The sequence below is a fragment of the Notechis scutatus genome, chromosome 2 (genome assembly GCF_049901735.1).
Source record: "Notechis scutatus isolate UNSWTSFEM ecotype Mainland chromosome 2, rNotScu1.2, whole genome shotgun sequence".
Classification (NCBI taxonomy): domain Eukaryota; kingdom Metazoa; phylum Chordata; class Lepidosauria; order Squamata; family Elapidae; genus Notechis; species Notechis scutatus.
The window spans coordinates 26,792,048-26,813,813 of NC_142010.1; the positions used below are offsets into that span (position 1 = coordinate 26,792,048).

Below are 21,766 nucleotides of genomic sequence, written 5' to 3' on the forward strand. Positions count from 1 at the left end.
TGTTTCTTTTTTTTTTTTATTTCTCTTATATGTATCCATGTATTCATAACTATGTTTTCTACTTATACCTATTATCTTGTAAGCAATTTACAAAAACAAACAAACAAACAAACAAATAAATAAATAAAGGATCCAGAGGGCAAATCTTATGGTCAAGAGAGGGAGGGAGGGATCTGTAGCCTCTGGCAGAGAAAAATTGGGGGGGAGACATAATAACTGCCTTTCAGAACTTGGGGGCTGCCACAAGAAGAAGGGTTTGACTTTTCTCCAGAGGACCCCCAAAAAAAATCCTGGGTAGAAGAGAACTCCAACCTAGAAGTAAGGAGGAAACTTCCAACAGAGAGAACCTTTACTCAAGGGAATCGTTCTCCTCCTGGAGTGGTGGCTGCTCCATCACTGGAGGTTTTCAGAAATAAACTGGATAACCTTTTGACCAGGATGGTATAAGCTCTCCTGCCTTAAGCCGGAGGTTGGACTGGAAGACCTCTGGGGTCCCTCCCAGCCCTACAATTCTATATTCCAGGTCAGAAACTCCGAGTGATCTTTGCTCTGGATGAAAAGGCTCAAAAAGGCTCTTGTGGAATTTTGAAGATGAAGCTGGCCAGTCTGAAGAATCTAATAAATAAATGCATTTCTAAAACTTTTGATTCAGAAGAATGGACTCAAATACAGATTGAATTCTCACCAAATGTTTTAAAGCAGCCATGTCCCACCTTTGGGCTTTCTTGGGCAGCATTGGGTGAAAAGCAATTGGCTTGGCTGCACCCTTGTAAGGCCGATTTTCCCCCAGATTTTGTTCTATTGTACTTTATTTATTTGATTCTTTTTGCTAGTTTTTATTGTTTTTTTGTTTTAAATATGGTTTTACATTCTGTAAGCCGCCTTGTGTTGCAATGGATGAATAGGCAGCAATATAAATTCAATAAATAAATAATACATAAATGTTGTGAATCAATAAAAATGAATAACCTAAATGCAAATTAGGGTTGAAAACCTGCACTCTTGATTGGTCCTTATACAACAACTTGGGATTGGGCCAGAACTAGTCCATGATTGGACACTTTTGGGACTTTTCTTATTGGCTAGTAGTTTGAACTTGTTGCACATTTTCATTGGTTAATAAGGCAGCAGCTAACCCTATAAAAGGGTTACTGCTGCCCATAGCGTTGCTCTGTTATGTTCTATTACTATTAAAGAGTTAAAGTCACTGGTCAGATGTCTGGTCTCCATTACTCTCCATACTTAACACTGGCGACGAAGGTGGGATACGGAGACCGAAGAGCTGACTAACTTACAGAGCAACTAACAGAGCACGATGGTCGAACACGCACCATCAACGGCAACATGGCCAGCGGTGCCGTTACCACCCGCTCCATTCAACCCAGAAACCGAAGAATGGGAGGCCTACATGGATCGGTTCCAGATGTTTCTGAGACCAACAATTTGAAAGATGCGACAACCGGCAAAAAAGAGCTATCTTTCTAACTCATTGTGGGCCAACTGTGTTTAAAATGGCAAAGCCAGCTTGCCAAGCCAGCAGAGGTAAAAGAAATGGACTGGGACGCCCTCGAGCCGTTACTACGGGCTCACTCTGCGCCCGCCAGTGCCAACCCTAGTAAGAAGACACGAATATTACCAGAGGGACCAACGGAAGGGCCAAAGCCTTGCCAATTACATCACGGACCTCCGGAACCTAGGAGGCCTCTGCGGGTTCGCAGACTTAGAAGAAGCCCTCCGGGGACCGCCTGGTTCTGGGCCTAGAAGACGGCGCGATCCAGAGCAAAATTATAGCTAAGGGGACATCAGCCTCACCGATGCCCTTAAAGAAGCCTCGGCAGCGGAGGCGACCAAGAAGTCGGCAGCCCAAATGCGACGCACCAACGCACCGCAACGTAAACTCGCCACAGATACCTCGCCCTCGCTCGGAGAGACACCTGGTATCAACTCACCACGAAGACCTAGAGTCCCCGTCCGACAGCGATGAGGAAGAGGTCAACCGACTTGAACGGAGAGACCAGTCCACACAACACCCATTAGCGACCGCAGTGCCGGCTGCGGAGCCAATCACCCACGATCCGGTTGCAAATTCCTCGGCGCACTCTGCCGCTATTGCGGGAGACGAGTCACATCGCAAAGGTTTGCAGAAGCAAACAGAACTCCAAACCCCGACAGGCGAATACCAGTCTTCAGGATTCTTCGGTACACACGAGAAAAACCGAACCGCTCCTACAGAAACAAACCGTCCACCACTTACCACCAGGCGTGAAAGAAACCCGCGGGAAGAGACCCACCAAATAATCACCATAGGCCACGCTACATCCATTGATGCCGGGAAAATCCGGAGTAAAGGTCGCCATCGAAAACAAACCTTGCGTGATGGAGGTAGACTCGGATCTTCCCTCTCGATGGTATCGTGGAAAACGCTCCAACAGCTCATTCCACGATCCGCCGCAAGACCTTAACCCTCAAAGGGTTATACTCAAAGACTATCAGGGTAACAGAATTCCCGTTGTTGGGTCCCAAATTCCAGGTCTCATTCAAAGACTTGACTGCCGTCACTACCACTAATGGTCGGTGGATCGAGACAGGCCTAGTCTTCTAGGCCTTCAATGGTTCAGGCCGCACGGGATCACTGTAGCCGGAGTCCACAAGGCCGAGAGCGTCGATTGGGAGGGAGCACTCGTGCAAGAATTCCAAGACGTTTGCTGGCGAAACGGACTAGGCAAGTATAAGGGGACCCCAATCTCATTTAACTTGAACCTGAGATAGCACCCATCCGCCTTAAGCCGGCAGGTGCCGTTCAGCCTTGAAGCCTAAAATCGACGAACAACTCCGATAAACTAATAGCGCAGGGCGTACTGGAACCCACCGACCACGCCCGTTGGGAACCCCGATAGTGACGCCTATCAAGCCTGATGGGTCCCTAAGAATTTGCGGAGACTACCGGGCCACATTAAACCACGCACTGCAGCAAAGTGCTTACCCAGTACCGGTAGTGCAACATTTACTCCATTCCCTGTAGGCGGCGGAAAGTTTTCACCAAACTAGATCTAGCCCAGGCGTATCAACAATTGCCTGTAGACCCAACCACAGCCGAGGCCCAAACGATCGTAACATATAGGCGCATTTAAATGCAACCGGCTCCAATTTGGGGTAAGCGTCACCCCTGGAATCTTCCAGAGTTTAATGGAAAGAGTTGTTACAAGGGATAAAAGGCGTTGTCCCCTATTTCGAACGATGTACTCATCGCCGCACCTAACAAAGACACTCCTAGAAAAACGACTCAGAGAGGTTTTACAAAGATTCCAAAATGCAGGCCTCAGAGTAAAAAAAAAGATAAATGCCAGTTATGTACCGAAAAAGTAGAATTTTTGGGATATCTCCTGGACAGCCAAGGAATTCATCCCGACCAAGACAAATTACGAGCAATTAAAAAGGCACCCACCCCAAGGAACAAGGGGAGACCTACAGGCGTTCCTTGGACTTATCAATTTCTATAATGTTTTTTTACCCCACAAAGCAACAGTAGCTGAACCATTGCATAGACTATTAGAACAAAAAGCAACGTGGGTTTGGAAACCAACGGGAACAACATGCGTTCCAACAAGTAAAGACATTGCTAACTTCTGATTCAGTACTTATGCAGTACAACGAGACTCTGCCGCTCACTATCACGTGTGATGCATCACCTTTTTACAGGGTTGGGGCAATTCTGGCCCACGTGTTACCAAACGGAACGGAGGCCCCCATCGCGTTTTTTCGCGAACCTTAGCTAAAGCTGAGCACGAAATTATAGTCAGCTGGACAAAGAAGCTTTAGCTATTGTTGCTGCAGTTAAAAGATTTCATGAATATGTTTATGGCCGTCGCGTTCACAATAATCACTGATCATAAACCGCTATTGGGGATCATTGCGGGTAATAAACCAACCCCGTATATATTGTCACCCAGAATGACCCGTTGGTGTGACTTCTTGGCGGCCTACAATTACACCTTGCAACACCGCCCGGGAAATCGATTCTCCACGCCGATGCATTGAGCAGAACATCGCTCCCAGACGCTGTTGTAGATCTAGCTCCAACCCTCTCAACACTACAGATCGAAGCTCTACATGCACCACCCTTGACGGCTAGAGACATTGCTTTTGAAACTAAACGTGACCCAGTTCTGCAACACATACTACGCTGGGTTGAACGGGTGTGGCCGACGGACCAAACAGCACCTGAATGGGCGCCTTCAAAGCCCGCCAAGCCGAGCTGTTTTCCCAAAAGGCTGTATCTTGTGGGGGCGATCGAGTCGTAATCCCTGGCAAATTGCAACAGACTGTTTTGGCGGTATTGCATGAGGGACATCCGGGTATTATGCGGATGAAGTCACTCGCACGCAGCTATGCTTGGTGGCCGAATCAACAAAAGAATCGAGGCCTGGGTTGCTGCGTGCCAACGTTGCCAGGACGTCAGCAACGCCCACCTAAAGCAAGCCCAACCGAATGGGAAATGCCGAGGGACCGGTGGTCCCGATATCATATTGACTTTGGGGCCTACCAAAGGTCACACTTTCCTGATTACTGTCGACGCCTATTCTAACTGGCTCGAGATTCATCGAATGCATACAACTACAACAGACTCAGTTATTAATAAATTAAACAGACTATTTGCCACACACGGATTTCCGGACGTGTTGGTCTCGAGACAACGGCCCACAGTTCACTGCATTGCCTTTTGAACAATATCTTGCTGATCGGGGCATCCGCCATGCGCTAACTCGCCCACCAAGCACCCTGCGGCGAATGGAGCGTGCAGAACGCATGGTACAATTTGTAAAAAAGACCCTTCACAAAATGGAATTTGGCAACATCGATGAGAAAATCAATCGAATTCTCTTGTTACAGCACATCACGCCCCATAGCGTGACCAACAAAACACCCGCTGAACTTCTTATGGGGCGGAAAAATACGATCGGCACCTTGACCGGCTCCACCCGCTTCGCACCGGAAAAACCTTTCGCTCCAGCAGCAAGTGCCGGAAATTTAAGGTAGGCGATTTAATCTTTGCAAAAAACTTTTCCGGCGACCCGTTATGGATACCCGCAACCGTTACCCACCTCACGGGCCTAGATCGTACCGCCTACTAACAGATGATGGGAGGGTGTGGAATCGCCACATAGACCAGCTCCGATCGAGATTACCACCCAGCGGCCATGACTTCCCTGGTTCACCAACTCAAGGGGGAGGAAGTATCGAGGGAATTGACTTTGATACAACTAATAGCAGGTCAACGGGAGCCCTACAGCCCAGCGAAGCACCGGGCGTGAAGCGGGGAGGGAGTTGACGTTTTCTGGGAACTTTAATACGGGGAAAACGAACTGCAAAACCCCGAGGAAACACGGAGTTGCAGAGACAACCACAGTGAAGGCAGCACGGAATCGCCCGTGCAGCGAAATAGAAGTTAACAAAGGTCATCCAAACGCTCCACCGAACCGGACATTAGACAAAACCCGGTGGAGCCTGAAATCATCCAGGCAGACCAAACGGCCTGCCTACCTTGAGGATTTTATTACAGCTCCCTCAAACGGAACCCAAGGGGAGGGGTGTTGTGAATCAATAAAAATGAATAACCTAAATGCAAATTAGGGGTTGAAAACCTGCACTCTTGATTGGTCCTTATACAACAACTTGGGATTGGGCCACAGAACTAGTCCATGATTGGACACTTTTGGGACTTTTCTTATTGGTTAGTAGTTTGAACTTGTTGCACATTTTCATTGGTTAATAAGGCAGCAGCTAACCCTATAAAAGGGTTACTGCTGCCCATGTGATGCTCTGTTATTTTCTATTACTTATTAAAGAGTTGAAGTCACTGGTCAGATGTCTGGTCTCCATTACTCTCCATACTTAACAATAAATAAATAGCACTTAGACTTATATACCGCTTACATTTACAGCGCTTTACAGAGTCAGCCTCTTGCCCTCAACAATCTGGGTCCTCATTTTACCCACCTCGGAAGGATGGAAGCCTGAGTCAACCTTGAGCCTGGTGGGATTTGAATTTGCCGGCCGCAGTCAGCAGAAGTAGCCTGCAGTACTGCACTCTAACCACTGCGCCACAGAGGCAGATATATAAAGTGTATAAATTATATAATATAGTTAATATATGCGTCTTTTATTTTTTTATATTGTTTAACATTAAAAAGTTTTCTGGGGCTGCATTCTTAGCTGCCCAAGGCTGAATGTGACTCTCGTGTTGCAGGTTGGAAACTCTCCCTTTTAGGCTCTCAAATATGGGAGCTCTTGAGGGCATCTGGGAAGCCCCAAAGGGCATTGATGTGAAAAAGACCCCCTTCACTCAACTTACAACAGTTCATTTAGTGACCTTTCAAAGTTAAAATGGCACTGAAAAAAAAAAGACATGACCATTTTCACACTATGACCCTTCAGCATCCTCAAGCGCCGCGTGATTTACATTTGGACGCGGCAACCACACTCATACTTGTGACGATTGCACGAGTCCCGCAGTCATGGGGTCCCCTTTTCTGATCTTCGGAGAAGCAAAGTCAATGGGAAGCCGGATTCACTTAACAACCATGTTACTAATTTAACTAGTGCAGTGATTCACTTAACAACCGTGGCAAGAATGGTCATAAAATGGGGCAAAACTCACTTAACACATTTCTCACTTAGCAACATAAATTTTGGAGCCAATTGTAGTTGTAGGTTGACGACTTTCTGTAATATGGGGATCTTTTTTCTCATCAATCAAGGGTCTCCCCACTCTTGGGCCACCGCATCTTATTGGGCACCTGAAGAGCCCAGAGAGGATCTTCCAGAAGCAGGAGAAGCTGCCCTTCTGCAAGGGGACCAGGACGGCTTTGGCCGGGCATTGAACTCCTGTCTCCTGAAGGGCCCCTGAGTGAGGCCCAGAGACCAGCCACTTGCCCAAGACCCTGAGGCTAGAGAAACCTCTGGACACAGGAGCAAAATGGCTGCCTCCCCCTCAAGGACCACACAGGAGCCCCCTTGTTTTTGCCTTGGTTCCTCCTCTTCCTACCACTCAAAGTGACATCAGGGTCTCTGAACAGCCAGGAGGGGGAAATCCTTGTTATTTAAGGGGACCAGGGTGGCTCTGGCGGGCATTGAACTCCCGTCTCCTGAAAACCCCCTGGGTGAGGCTCAGAGAGCCTGAGGCAAACGTGGATTTGAAGGAAAAGCAGCCTCTGTTGCTGCCACCACCAAGCCAAGCCCAAACAGCCATTTTACACAGGAGCAGCTGGTGATGCTAGAGAAAGAGCTGGACGTGGGAGCAAAATGGCTGCCTCCTCCTCCCCAAAATGGCTGCCTCCTCCTCCCCAAAAGAGCCCGCAGGAGCCCACACACACAACACACACTTCATGCTCCTTCCAGGCTTTGCCTTGGTTCCTCCCCTTCCTCCCACTCAGAGTGAAATTGGCTTCTCTGAGCAACAAGGAGGGTAAATTCCTTGCTCTTCCCAACTTTCAATGACAGGCAGAAACTGTCAGGGAAGAAGAAAGCAAAAGCATTTATTTTCAGCAAACAATTTTCATATTCTCACAATAGGGAAGGGAGCCAGGCCAAACTGTGGGTCTCCTGTTCCATTTTGCTTAGAATTAACCATTTTATTTTATTCAAAAGATTATTCAGAATGATTGAACAGGGACAGAACAAAACTAAACAAAATCATTGGAAATAATTAATTAAAAAAGGAAAATACCTATTATGCCCCCCCCCCCAGTTGAATGCTAAGAAGCCTACGGCAACAATAATAACTTCCCGCCTTGCAAAAGAAGTCTAAAATTTATAATCTTGTACATCTACTTCCAACCTAATTGACCTGTCATATCATTTCACCTATGTGAAAGGAAAAATAGTTAAAAGGTTGAAAAACAGCAAAGTTAAAATTCAAAGCATTCTGTCAACAGTCCCTTATTATAATTTATTCATCGAAAGTCTACAAGGTTCCTTATTTATCGTAAATCGCTCCGATCATTATCTCTGAGTCCAGGTCAAATACTCTTGTTTGGTTCTTAATACTGTAGTAAAACCTTTCCTTAGGATTTCAGTTAGGAATTTTACCAACAATTGCATCTCATTTCTAAAGTTCATTAAGTTTCCGTTGTAAATATCGCTGCAACACCTATGTTGAATAATCTCGGATTTTTGGTATTTGTATTCTTTTTGATCTTTTCTGACAAACCAAATACTTTGCATTCTTTGTATCTGACAGCGACAAATCCGATTCCTCAATTTGCAAATCAGGTCCGACTGTTATTTCCTGCTTTGGGATATCATCTTGATTTTCCAGAAACGTTCTTGACCCATCAAATCTTTTGTTTATATTTTCAAGTAAAACCGGTACGTTGGAGAGCCTTCTTTTTTCAATTATCTCCCAAAATAATTCATCTCCTTTCGAAGATATGAAAAACGTTCTCTCTTCGTGGACAAGAGAAGCAGATAAGCAACAGCTTCCACGGGGAAAGAGTTTGTTCCCCTCCAGGATTAAAGAAAGGGAAATTTTCCCATTGAAAAAACTAGAAAGAGCAAGTATAATACTGTGTAAATGTAACTGTAAATCCACAGCAAGTTCTTTACAGTTAAAAAATAATTTTGAATATCATCGTTAAAAAGAATAGAAAAAAACTTGCAAAAAGTCGAGTTAGGCGTTATAAAATAGGTCAGAAGTCAACTGGTCATAAAACAAAAGGTGGTAAATGAGACAGGAGCCCTTCAGATCCTTCCAGCATGTGAAACCGGGATCTATTTGGGGTCTTTCGTCATTCATCAGCAATGATGAAAGACCCCAAGTAGATCCTGGATTTCAGCGTGCTGGATGTTATCCGAAGGGTTCCCCCTGTTTAATTCGGAAGAAGGCCGATCCCATCTTCTCTCCTCATGCTGGATGGTCCACTCAAGCTGCAAAGAGAAGGGAAAAAGCAGGCAGGGTCAGTCTGAGAGGGAGCCAAGAGGAGGAATCCCACCGCCCAGGCTGAGGGATCCCCAAACATCAGCCCTGTGAAGGAGCAGAAGCAGCGGCCTCAAGAGGGATCAGCCAGGCGGGATCTCTAGAGCTGCGTGAGGGGAGGGGCAGGGCTGGGACTGGATCCTAAGATGGGTGAGAATCTGCCCCACAGGTATGGATGCCTCCCCTCAAATGCACAAGTCCAATTTCGGTCCAGAGACAAGTGTAAATGTATTCATGGCCTCCAGAGAGTCCAGTGTTCCCTTCAGCCTCTGGAGGGAGGGATTCCCAGATGGGGTCAAGGATGGGATAGAAGCCCCCTCTCCATCCATGACTGAAGGACCCTCTGGAAGTCCATCCTCTGCCATTGAAGGAGAACCCCAAACAATCTTCCCAATCAGGGAAGAGGCCTAAAGAAGGGAAAACTGGAAATACCCAAAATTAAAATCTCCATGAGCTCATTTTTGTGTCCCTCTCAGGGTAACATGAAGGAGCCTTGCTAACCGTTGTTAGAGGACGTGTCCTCCTGACGCTGCCTTCTTCTCCCACCAGCCCAGCATGAAGGCAACTGGATTCATCTTTCGCTTTTGGACTCAAAAGTAGCCCTTTGCCACCTTGTGACTCTCATCAGCTTACAAAACAAAAACATCACCAACACAATGTGTTGAACAAAACAAAATGTGTTGAACAAAAACATTTTTGTCCTTTTTATAGGCTGCCCCAAAAAGTCATGACTCTGAGTGGAATTGGGCAAATCTGTACCCTATTTTTTTCTTCTGTTTGAGTGTTTGCATTTTATTATTTAAAGTAAAATAGTTTATATCACCTCGCCTTTTTTTAAAGTACAACTTTCATTTCTTTGGCCACTACAGGAATAGCATAAAATTGTATTATGTGCTTCCAGAACGTCAGCATGAAAAGGAAACAGGGTGATATCCAGCTTCTAGATGGTCCCACAAATGGCAGAAATAGAATAACGGAATAACAGAGTTTTAAGGGACCTTGGAGGTCATCCAGTCCAACCCCCTGCTCAAACAGGAGGCCCTATACCATTCCAGAGAAGTGGCTCTCAAAGTCTCTCCTTAAATGCTTCCAGTGATGGAGCCCCCACAACTTCTGAAGGGAAGCCATTCCTCTCATTAATTGTCCTCCCTGTCAGGAAATTTCTCCTCAGTTCTAGGTTGCTTCTCTCCTTGTTTAGTTTCCACCCATGGCTTCTTGTCCTGCCCTCAGGTGCTTTGGAGAATAGCTTGACTGCCTCTTCTTTGTGGCAGCCCCTGAGATATTGGAACGTATCATGTCACCCCCCAGTCCTTCTTTCCATCAAACTAGAAATGCCCAATTCCTGCAACTGCTCTTCATAGATTTTAGCCTCCAGGCTCCTAATCATCTTTGTTGCTCTTCTCTGCACTTTTTCCAGAGTCTCAACATCTTTTCTATATCATGGCAACCAGAACTGGATGAAGAATTCCACGGATGGTCTTACCAAGGCATTATAAATTGGTATTGTTTGGGGGGGGGGCAGGTTTGAGGAGAGAACTTTAAATTTAAATTTCTCTTGCAATTCAGGATTCCCACTGAATAGCAATTATGCCACTTGTGAATTGATGCTTTCTATAAACAACAAAGATAAAAGGAATATTTTATTTTGCCTGGGATATCAGCATAATAATTACATTTGAATATTTATTGTATTGTGGTGACAATCATAATAAAAAAATCTGAATTTGAATTTTGCCACTTTGAAAGTCCAGTGTACATTAAGGACACTTCTGAGCATATACAGAACTCTTTGAGAGGGGGCTTTTTTCCTTGGGTTTTTTGCTGAGCCTCAGGAATTCACATATCAGATCATATTGACCTTTAAAGCAAGAAACCCTGTTAGTCTGTGATGGCAATAAAACTCAGACTTCTTAGCCTCTTTTCTGACTCCTGATGCATCAGTCCAGCCACTCTCTGCATTTCCTGAAGTCGGCTGCAGTTCATCCATTTTAGTCAAAATTTGGCCTTCACAAAAGGGGCAACCAGACTCCTCCTGATTCTTGTACTTTAGGAATTGTAAACAAAAGGAAATCTGTTTCTGGTGCTGGGGGCAAGAAACAGGGAAGGCCTAAGAGAGGATCTGAGGGCATTTCATCAGGATTGGCCAACTCTTGTGATGGGATTCTATAGTTTCCATCACCTGAAGTCAGTTCTATGCTGTGGTCCCTGCAGCTGCACCTCAAACACTGGAAAAACCAATGGATGAAAGCTCAGGTATGCTCACACCTGGACACACCTGGGGCCAGATTCCTCTCCCACCACCTCCCAGCCTGCCAAAGAGCCCAGCCTTCCCCTCCCTGCAGCCTCTCACCTTCCAGGTCCAGGTCCAGAGGCTCCTGCAGGCCGTTGTGCTCTACGTGGCACCGATAGCGGCTCCTCTCTTTGGGGTCGATCCGGATGCTGAGCCAGTAGTGGTAGGTCCCATCCGCGTTGGGGGCCACAGGCGCATGTAAGGTCTTCTTCTGCCAGACCTCCCCATCCCTCGTCCAGAAGGCATCGATCTCCCTGGGGTAGAAGCCATCCAGGCGGCAGATGTGCGTCTCCATCCCATCCTCCACCTCTGTCTTGCCTCTCACTGTTACCCCTGGGGGCTCTGCAGAAACGGCACCCCCAGAATTAACTCTCAGCCCCTCCAGAGCTTGGAAGGTGGGCGAGAAACGTGGAGGGGCAGGAAAGTCTCCCACCACTTAGTTTTAACCCCAGGATTTATACTTCACACTTGCAGCATCTCCAAAAGTTTCAGGAAATGCTCCAAATCTGGGAAATGCTCAACCACAAGAACTCTTGATTTTCCCAAATTGAGGGTCCAAGAAAATTCCTCTCTGACTTTTTTGAACTCTGACTGATCTTGGGCTGCAACCTTCAAGGGAGGGGGAGTGGAGATGATCTTTTAAGTTCCCTTTCAAGACAACCACAAGACTGCTTCCGGTTTGCAGGCTTCGGCGGCGGCAGGAATCCGCGACTGTGCGCGGTTCCTGCTGCGCTTGCTGCCGAAGTGCCTCCGATCCAGCTGGATCTGGAGGATATGGTTGCCCCGTAGAGGCAACCGAAGAGAGAGGAGATCCGGGCAGGGGCTTGGGGGTATCGCAAACCCCCTCCTCAGCCGGCTAAACTCCTTTTTCCCTAGGCGGTGGAGTGGCGGTCAGCAATGGCCGCCACAAAGAAGTCTGCAGCCGGGTAAGATTGTGCAGGAGGAAGTTGGAGAAAGTGAAAGTTTTTTGGCTGAACCAGGACAAGGAACTTTTAGAAACCCTGGAATCTTAATTGTTTGAATGATACATTGTTTCCTAAGAAGATTGGAAAGCGGCGGAAGAAAAGTGAAAGGGAAAGTTATTTTTTCTCACTCTCCCTCCCTATGGAAATAGCTGATGGAAATCGGAAAAACCTGCTTGGGCATAGAAGGTAATCAAATTTTAAACTTAAAGCCAAGAGGATAAAAGATTTCTGAACATCGGAATCAAAAACTAAAACTTTTTTTGCTATAAGTGGGAGGGAAGAGGTAAAGAATTTATTTTAAGATTGTATTGAAGGAGACTGCTTGCAGCTTATAAGATTAGAAATAAATGACAATAAGACTTCTATAAATTACTTTGGGACTGTGTAATTGAACTCTACCCCAGGAAGAGAAAATACAAAAAAAAGAAAATGCTAAATGAAACAATTTATTCTGATTTGGATTGCTTTATGACTTTTGGATTTTTGGGAACTATTTCTTGAAGGATTAAAAACATTTGGGTTGTTTTTAAGGAAAAAAAATGGCACTATCGGTTGAAGAATTACAAATGGAATTTCAAAAGCTAAAAGAAGAGGAACAAGAAGGCAAGGGCTCTTCTGGATCTATTTTTCACTTTTTAGAAATGGCGATTTCTACCTACCAAGAAATACAACAACCAGAAGGCTGGGATGAAGGAGAAGAAGCCATCTTTAATGGACAGACTATCTCACTTGAAGAAGAAAAGAGAAATGGGGGAAAGAAAACGGAGAATTCAGAACTTAAAAAAGCAACCAAGAAAGGGAAAAATAAGATGAAAAATTGATACAATGTCAGAAAGCAACAGAAAAGAGAAATACAACAGAGAGGGAAGATTAAGAGAGTGGAGTTTGAGAGAAGGGGGGGGGGGGGTAAAAAGGCTAGAATTGATAAGAAAGGAAGGGAAAAAGGAAAGAGAAGTCATAAAGGTTTAAAACAAGATGTTATAAAACAGGTTTTTTTCAGCGATAAAGGGTAAACAATAATTTAAAAAATGATTCTGCAAAAGTACATAAGATTCTATTGTAGATATTAGCATTTGAAATTGAGTTAGAAAACTGAAATATTATATGAGTTAATAATGCATTAAAGAGAACGTATAAAAATGTTTAAGATTTAACAATGGAGTTTAACTTTTTATGGAATATTGTCTTTACTATTTTATAAACCTAATTCTCTCTTTTTTTGTTTTATTATTCTAAAATGTGATACTTAGAATGTACTAAGCAGAATCAGTATGGAAAGTATGTATTATTTTAAGCGTTAAATTTAGGGGAAAGATAAAAAGTTGTCATACTTCAACTAGTGATTACAGGAGAAATATTGTACTAGAAAGAAAAGAAAAATAGATAATTGAAAGAGAACGGACAAAAGATGCAAGTATAATTATTTAAACTGAGATGAAATAAATAAAATAGAATTAAGAGAGTGAATGAAGAGAGAAAATATATAGAAAATATAGAATGTTAAATAAGATATGAAATAGTATATTAAGTGAGCATGAACTTGATTTATGTCTGTATAAAAAGATGTTACCCGGGGTAAGCCGCTTTCCAAAAAGAAGTTTTATGTATTTATCTTTTGTGTTTTGTTTGTTTATCAAAACGTTAGAAGAATGTTGGAAGAGAATAATGAAATTTTAAATAAGACAGATGGATATAATGAATATATACAATTTAAGGCAAAAGAAATATAATTGAATAGAAGGAAAGGGAGAAATAAAGAGAAGTTGGGAAAAGATATGAAGTTAAACGGATAAGATGAATATGCATATTAAACTGTGCTGGTATGGAAATGTGATAATTTGGAATTATCCTGTCTTTAAATAAGATGTTCTATTTGTTTTCTTTAGAAAAGATGTCCTATGTTATTATTCTATGTTTTGTTTGTTGGTGTATTGTTTTTTTAAAATTAATAAAATTTGTTTAAAAAAAAAAGACAACCACAACAACACAGAAGTTGCTCCCTACTTCTTGGTTCCTCTTCTTCTCCCCAGAATCTGAGGCTGCTCCAGGCCTCTTTCCAAGGGACACAACCACAATGTTATGAGCAAGAGAGCCAGAATCAGAGCAAAAAGGGGCTCAGGGATTTTGGAATTTCTCACTGATCTGTTTGGAAAACAGATTTTGTCTCTCAAAAGGGGGGGGGGCAGAGGGAGGTGATGCCAATGGAAGAGAGAGAAGGTCCTCCCTGGCAGGGAGGGGCTGTTGGCAATCTGAGGGGGGGTGGATTCCCCCATTGATCCTAATCTCAACCAGCTGATCCTGGAGGGATCAAAGAGCCAAGAGGGGGAGGGGTGGTCTAGATGGTGAATTAATAACAAATGACAGGAAAAGGTCATAATGTGGGCCCCCTGAAGGTGGGGAGGGGGCCGTTTTGAGGAAAGAGTCACTAAGTCAGAACTGAGGGAACCTGTTTGAGGTTTAAGAGAAAGATCTACACAAACTATGGGGGATCCCCCCACCCTGGAAAGAGAACCCCTCATCCATGGGCTTCTTTGCCCAAGTGGGGGCTCTGATGGTGTCTCAGGAAGGGCAGAAGAGGAGCCCCCACAGTGGTGGCCATGGGAGGTGCCCCAATCAGGTGCAAGACTGGGAGGGAGCCCCCTGTGGGATGTGGGGGGAGGAGAGTTCATGGGGGGAAATTAAGGGAGCCCATCACTCTTGACTACAGTTTGGCTAATGGAGGTTTCACTGAATAGCCCCAAATGGTTGCCTCATTGTGGGCAGTGAACAGGACACCCTGAAGGGCTTTTCCTGCCAGGGAGAGGCTGCATTTCCTGGTCCACTGAATGGCTGCCTGGCAATGGGAACCAAACAGGGCTTCCCGTGTCCTGCAAGAGGGGCTGGAAGGGGAGGAGGAGGATTCCCACCAGGGCAAACAGGCTCCAGACAAGGGACCCAAAGGGGCTGAAGGTGTCAGAGAAATCCGGCCATCAAGGAGGAAAGTCCAGCCTGGATCCAGATGCTCACCTGTCCTCAGTAGCATCTTCTTCCCATAGGACAGGTACTTCTGCAGCCATTCAATGCAATCCTCTTCCAGGTAGGACTTGTCTCTCTCATTCTTTCCAGGAATAGCGTCCCATTTCCTCTTGGTAATCTGGGCCTGGGGGATGGGAGCCACCCAAGTGAGGGTGTCCTTGTCGAAGGTTATGAAGGTCCTCCCTTCGTAGCCTTGCTGGTTATACCCTCCTTTGCTCCCGTCTGCCTGGAGCTCACAGCCATACATCCACTGTATTATGTGAAAGCCTGAAATAGGGACAAGATGATGGTTTGGGGAATCCTCAAGATAGGCAGAGACCCTCCCTCCCTGCAGGGACCTTGACACAGGCACTGACACCCCCCATTTCCTCCCTAGAGTTCAAGGGAAAGAAAGCCCCCATCACTAGCCGCCCTTCTCCCCTCCCTCGACCTCCCTCCCTGCATTTCCCCCCCAGGATGGAGCCCCTGAACCTCCCCAGGAAAAAGGAGAAGCTGGAAAAGACAGCAGAGGATCCCAAGGGAGACCGAGAAAAGGGGGAGTCACAGAATAAACGGGGGGACTGAGACATTTCCATCTTTCCTTCTGCTGTTCCTCTGCAGGGGAGACTCTTGGGGGGAAAGGAAGGGATCCCAGAGGGAGAGAAAAGTTGCCTGAATCTGCGGCTGCTAAGAGGGACTGAGAACCTCATGGCCTCAAAGAGGATCTGGTCGATCTGCAAAAAAGTTTTCAGGGATCCCTGTGACCATAAATCTTGGTCTATATCCACAAATGAAACCAAGTCACAAGGGCTGGTTCCCACTTTGGGCTAACCAGAAACAAACCATGGCTTAGTGCAATGTGGGAATGAAGCCTTGAAGGGCCACAAAGGAATATTTTCCTCAGCTACAGCAGCAAGTGGCCCAGTCTGATCTGGACACCCAAAGGGTTATTGACCTTTGAAAGGAGCTTGAAGTTTACAGGCTCTGCAAGGCCCTGGAGAAGATGTTTCGTCTTCAAGTGAACAGATTCTTGGATTTAAAACAAAAGTGAATGTTTGGAAAAACAACAACAAATGGAATCCTGAAATGTTTCTACTTCTGTTTGGCCTTGAGAGAGAGAAAGGACCCCAGAAACTCTCAAATCTAAGGAGAAACTACCTGTAAGTACAGTTGAACTAAACTGACAGGTCCTTTCCCTCCCTTTCCACACCCAGGAATGACGGGTGAGGGATCCTTTCTCTGAATCTTCTGCTCAGCCTGAGAACTTCCCTTTGGAGGAAGAGGAAGATCCTCGTGAGCTGCAGTCCGATCCTTCCCTCGAGAGGAGATTCCCTGATCTCCCCATGGGAAAAATAGTTCTGGATTTCTGCCCAAGAAGAATCTCCTGCCATTCACAGGAACGCACTAAGTATTTGGCTGCTGTTTTCAACTTCTCAGAACAAGCTCAGTCTTATTTCAGAAGCATCAAAAGCAAAGACAGAAATTGTCTTATTTCACTTGAAGATAAAATCTGTATTTTCTTATCTCAAATTTGGCACAGAATTGAATATTTGTGCAGCAAAAAGAAAGCACAGGGATCACACTGAAAAGGAAAGTTTCATGTTTCATATTTAGTGTAAGAACACTATTAATGCATCTCTACAAGTCTATGCAGGAAACAATTTCAGCCCATCTTTGAGCCTGGATGTTTAGAGGTTCCCTGAGGTCTGAAAAATAGTTCAAGGGTTCCTCCAGGGTCAAAAGGTTGAGGAAGGCTGCTTAAGAGGGGCTAAAAGATATTTATATTTAGAACTGCCGTGAAGAATATCAGAAATCACTTATTCATGTTTTTTTATTTATTTTATTCAATTGTTTTCTTTTCTTGTACTTTTTAATTCTTCTCTGATTTCTGTTTTTTTATCTCCTTTATTTTATGTTACTTTTTATTAGTTTTTATTTTTTGTTCAAAAGGTTTAATACAAATTTTATAAAAAATTTAAAGGGCAAACAGGATATCAGGGATCATTAAAATACTATTGAAAACACAGAGAGGCTAATGTCATAAACCTTGACATGAATCAAGGGTGCCTCCACATCTGGAATATTCTCTGCAGTTTCTGCTCAAAAGACCCCAGAAAAGGACTGGAGGGAGCTGGGGAAGGTCCAGAGGAGGCGACTCAGGCGATGGGAGGGTGGAAGGAGCCTCCCTCTGAGGAAAGGTTGGGACCTTTGGGGCTCTTTAGCCTGGAAAGGAGGCTCCCCTCCACTCTGGCCGCTCTCCTTCCTCCTTCCTCCACCAGGGGGAACCCTCTGGGTGCAGCTCTGCTCCCCTGGGAGGCCAGCAGGGGGCCTGGAGGGATCTGGGGGGATCCTGGGGGATCAGGGGCAGGACTGGATGAGCTCTGGGGTCTCTCTGGAGGGGGGGGGGAGGAAAAGGGTGGAAGGCCAGGCTGCACGTCCCTTGGATGAAAGGAGGGAAAATGGCTGACGTGTAGACAAGGTTTTTCTCAGCCAAAAGCAGCCAATTGTTAAACACCCATTTCCTTGCAGTCCCCCCCAAGTAATCTTTCTTGAAGGTTAATTTTGTCCCCCAATGATGGCAGAATGGGGGAGCTGCTGAAGAAAGAGTCTCCCCTCCTCCAGGGCAGCCCCACCAAGAGGGCAGGGCAGGAGTTCAGCCTGAGGGACCAAGGATGGGAAGCCATGATGGCTCTGAGAGACTCTGGAAGGGCCCCAAATGGAGGTTTGTTTCTTTTCTCTGTTTCCCCCTCAAGATTGGGAGGATCCTGGCCCTGTGACCCCCCCCTCCAAGAGCCCCCCACCCCATTTGGGCCTCCTGGCCTCTCCTTCCAACTGGAGGATGAGAAGAAGCTCCTGGCATTTGGGCCCCACTCCTCCCTCCAACAAGGGGGAAGAAGGAAAGGGATCTAGTCTCCCCAGGTGGATCTGCACTTGATCCCTCAGAAGAAGGAGGACCTGCTTCCCCCAGGATCTCCTTAGGATCCACTTCCTTTAGGGGGGGAGACTTGTGATTCCCTTCCTCCCCCACAGCAGGAGATCCACTAAGGACCCTCCAACTTCCATGGGGGGAGGGGAGATTTTGGTCTCTTTTTACCTCAGTTTATATCAATATCCACATCAACAATCAGACAGACAGATGGATAACTTTAAATACGTTTTTATTAACTGCAATTGGCAGAAAACATCAGCTATGGAGACAAGGACAATCTTATGTTGATTTAAAAAAAAGAATAAATATGTAAGAAAAGACTTTTTAAAAGGTGTGGAGGCTGCTTTTCCTTTTGAAGGGACCCCCCCCATTTCCTCCCCTCTGGTTCCTGGGGAGGGGAATATGGGACCGGAGGAGACACCAGACCCATCACTGACCTTCACTCTGATTGTAGCGAATCCTCGCAGTCTCCAGGTTTCCTCTGAACGTCTCCTCAGCGCCACGAAAATTCTGGGTCTCTCTCTCCCAGTACTGGGGATCCTCCTCCCCCACCTTCTCCATCCAGGAGACTCGAGGTTGTAGCTTCCGGCTGTGGCTGTCGTAGTAACTGAAGAGTTGATCATCCACATAACCCAGAGCAACAAAGTGGGGCAGCCCCTGACTGGGCTCTGAGGTGGCAGAGTAGAAATACTTCAGGGAGTGGGAGGAGGCGCCTGGAAGGAAGCCAGAGGGGCATAGTTAGGGGCTTCTGCTCAGGGGCCCTGATCCTGTGGGGCATAGCTGGCCTGCTGTTCAGGTCTGGCAGGAAGAAGAGATGGGGGGTGGGGGCAGAAATGGAAGGAGGAAATGAAGGGGGAGAAGATGGAAGAGAAAGCAAAGGGTGGAAAGAGGGAGTGACTGAGGGACAAAGGAGCATCTTCTGGAGGGCCTGAAGGGTTGGAGGGCAGGGAGGTTGGGGGAGAGAGAGGAAGGGAAGGGAAAGGAGGGCCAAAGAGAGAGCAAGATCCTCAAATTATGTGCCCCCCCTCCAATTGTGCCCTCCCCCCTTCCAGCAAAGCCTCCCTCAACCCCCCCCCTTCTGCACTGCTCAGTCTCTGCCCTACAGAGGCTGCAGTGGCCCCACAGGAAGAAGGGGGGCTCCATCCCCAGAAGCTCAAAATGCAGCAGGAAACACCACCTGATTCCCTCAATAGGAAAAAAACAACCAATTCTGACTTCACTGAGGGCCAACATGGATTCTTAATAGGTGCAGATCTGAGGGGAGGATTTTGTAAAATGGGGAAGGGGAGGCGGGAATCCACAGGATCCTTAAGGGAAACCCAATTGCTTGCCTGGGGGATATGGGGAGGCAAAGGGGGGGGGGGCAAAGGGAGCAGCAATGAAGCCTCCTGGATCTTCCTCCCCCCTCGGTCCCAGAGTTCAGGCATTTGAACAGGAACTGACTTTGTACCTTGAGCCGTGGTGGCCCAGTGGTTAGAAATGCAGCATTGCAGGCGAATTCTGCCCACGGCCAGAAGTTTGATCCTGATTGGTTCAAGGTCAATTCAACTTTCCGAGGTTGGCAAACTGAGGACCTAGAATGGTTGGAGGTTGACTCTGTAAACCGCTTATCAAGGGCTGTAAAGCACTGTAATGCAGTGTAGTACAGGTAGTCTGTCAACTCATAAAACATTCCTATGCCTGTTTTTTCCATTAAAAAAAGGGAGGGGAAGGAAGGAAATCTGGAAGAACACTGCAGCAGTTTGAAAGCAAAGGTACATTCCAACTCTTCTCTTTAAAAGGTTGTAACTAAACTACCAGAGCTTTTGCCCGTGAATATATTTAATTGGAGAACGTGAATGATGACACCCAGCCTGTGAATGGGCTCAATTGGAGAATCTGGTTTAGGAGACACCCAGGGGGGCGGGGAGGGGAACAGGGTCACAGGGGACTGTAAATGATGCACGCCAGAGTTGGCTTCACACGGGGCAGTGCCAGTATGTCACTTCTAATAAATCCTTTGAAGTTTTTTGAAATTTGGCTTGAGAATCATGATTTAATTAGGTCGATTGCTAGAATCCTGACATAGTTCTCTACTTACAAAAGTTCATTTAGTGACCGTTCGAAGTTACACCAGCACTGAAGAAAAGTAACATGATCATTTTTCACACCTATGACCATCATCCCCATGGTCACATGATCAAAATTCAGACACCTGAGAACTGGTTCATATTTATGACGGTTGCAGTGTCCCAAGGTCATGTGATCATCTTTTGCAATTTTCTGACAAGCAAACTCAATGGGGAAGCCAGGTTCACTTAACAATCATCTTACTAATTTAACAATAAAAGTGATTCACTTAACAAATGTGGGAAAGAAAGTTGTAAAATGGGGCAAAACTCACTTAACAAATTTCTCACTTAGCAACGTAAATTCTGGGCTCAATTGTGGTTGCAAGTCGAGGACTACCTGTATAAGTCTAAGCGCTGGTGCTATTGCTATGCCACAGACAATCTGTGATTCTCCCAAGAGAGAATAAATAAAGGATTTCAAGCCACCCAAGGAGGGTCTGAAGCCATAATTCCCAGGTGCTATAAAGGCTCCAGATTTATTCTGAATCTCACTTTCTTTGAAACTTTCCCTCTTTTGATGCTGATCTGGCACTTTCTGAGAAAGGCAGAAATGCCCCTCAGCCAACTCGGGAGGACAGTAGCAAAATAGGGAAAGAGATGGGAATAAGTATAAAATAGGATATGGAACGGAATGGAATGGAATAGAAATAGGAATAAAATAGAATATAGAATGGAATAGAATAGAATTATTTATTGGTCAAATATGATTGGACACAGAAGGAATTCGTCTCCAGTGCAGAAGCTCTCAGTGATCTCAGCTCCCCATCAGCTGCGACTCTCAAGGCTTAACTCAGAGTTTCTCTAACTGAGCCACTTGGACTTCAGTGTGGACTTCAACTCCCAGAATTCCTCTCAACCCAGAAACCCACGGGGCCTCTCCACCCTGGCCCCACCCCCTGCACCGACTAAGGCTGCTTGGGAGTTCCTGGTGAGACCATCCATGTTGGGTGGGTGGGGGACTCAGCTGGGGTCCCCTCCCTAAACCCAGCCTCTGTGGGGAGGGTCCTGTCACCATTTAGTCACCGGTTAGTTTTCATTGTCAAAATGCAACACGGAAGAGACTCTAAGGCTGCCCAGAAAAAGAATGAACAGAAAAAGAACAGCTTCTAAGCAGGTTAAAATAATCAAAAAACAAAACACTCCTGGGAAATCTCCAAGGCCCCTTTGTTGGTGTCCATTCTGAAAGCTCTTCAGATCAGAAATTCTTCCAGGGCACCAAAGATTTTAAAGATTATTTTCAGGATCCTTCATGGGATTTATTTGGGCAGAATCTGCATCTGCCTAGAAAAAGGAAAGACTTGCACAGCCCAGAGAAAAAAACAATCTCACTGCCTATTCCCTCCAGTATGGCCTCCCAGTCCTTCCCAGTCCAAGGCAAAGGCCTGGGCCTCCTTCTTTCTGCTCCTCCCCACAATCCCAGGGGCTTCTCAGAGCTTTTGGGGAGAGGGATCCCAGATCCACTTCCTGCTCTGGGGAGATTTCAGAATCCAAAAGGGATCAGAG

At 45.9% G+C, this 21,766-nt stretch overlaps 4 protein-coding genes across 11 annotated transcripts in view; 2 read left to right on the top strand and 2 right to left on the bottom strand.

Moving 5' to 3' along the window:
• Positions 1-21,766, bottom strand: part of LOC113428608 (major histocompatibility complex class I-related protein 1-like) — a 684,789-nt gene that overhangs the window by 550,720 nt on the left and 112,303 nt on the right. Inside the window, exons 2-4 of one of the 7 annotated variants that reach the window (XM_087953870.1) lie at positions 18,590-18,865; positions 15,236-15,511; positions 11,325-11,606 (exon numbers count right to left, since the gene is read on the bottom strand). The exons of 5 other annotated variants lie outside the window; for them this stretch is intronic. In XM_087953870.1, the coding sequence (XP_087809996.1) occupies positions 11,325-11,606; positions 15,236-15,511; positions 18,590-18,865 (834 nt within the window). The remainder of the gene's footprint in view (positions 1-11,324; positions 11,607-15,235; positions 15,512-18,589; positions 18,866-21,766) is intronic. One more of the 7 variants, XM_087953868.1, reaches the window with a different exon arrangement.
• Positions 1-21,766, top strand: part of LOC113428433 (major histocompatibility complex class I-related protein 1-like) — a 103,141-nt gene that overhangs the window by 45,096 nt on the left and 36,279 nt on the right. The gene's annotated exons all lie outside the window — the stretch shown is intronic.
• LOC113429339 (class I histocompatibility antigen, F10 alpha chain-like) overlaps positions 1-21,766 on the top strand; it is a 99,196-nt gene that overhangs the window by 7,908 nt on the left and 69,522 nt on the right. The gene's annotated exons all lie outside the window — the stretch shown is intronic.
• Positions 7,516-21,766, bottom strand: part of LOC113426549 (major histocompatibility complex class I-related protein 1-like) — a 405,199-nt gene continuing 390,948 nt past the window's right edge. The window contains exon 6 of the mRNA XM_087953911.1: positions 7,516-8,925. Within this exon, the coding sequence (XP_087810037.1) occupies positions 8,921-8,925 (5 nt within the window). The 3' untranslated portion in view covers positions 7,516-8,920. The remainder of the gene's footprint in view (positions 8,926-21,766) is intronic.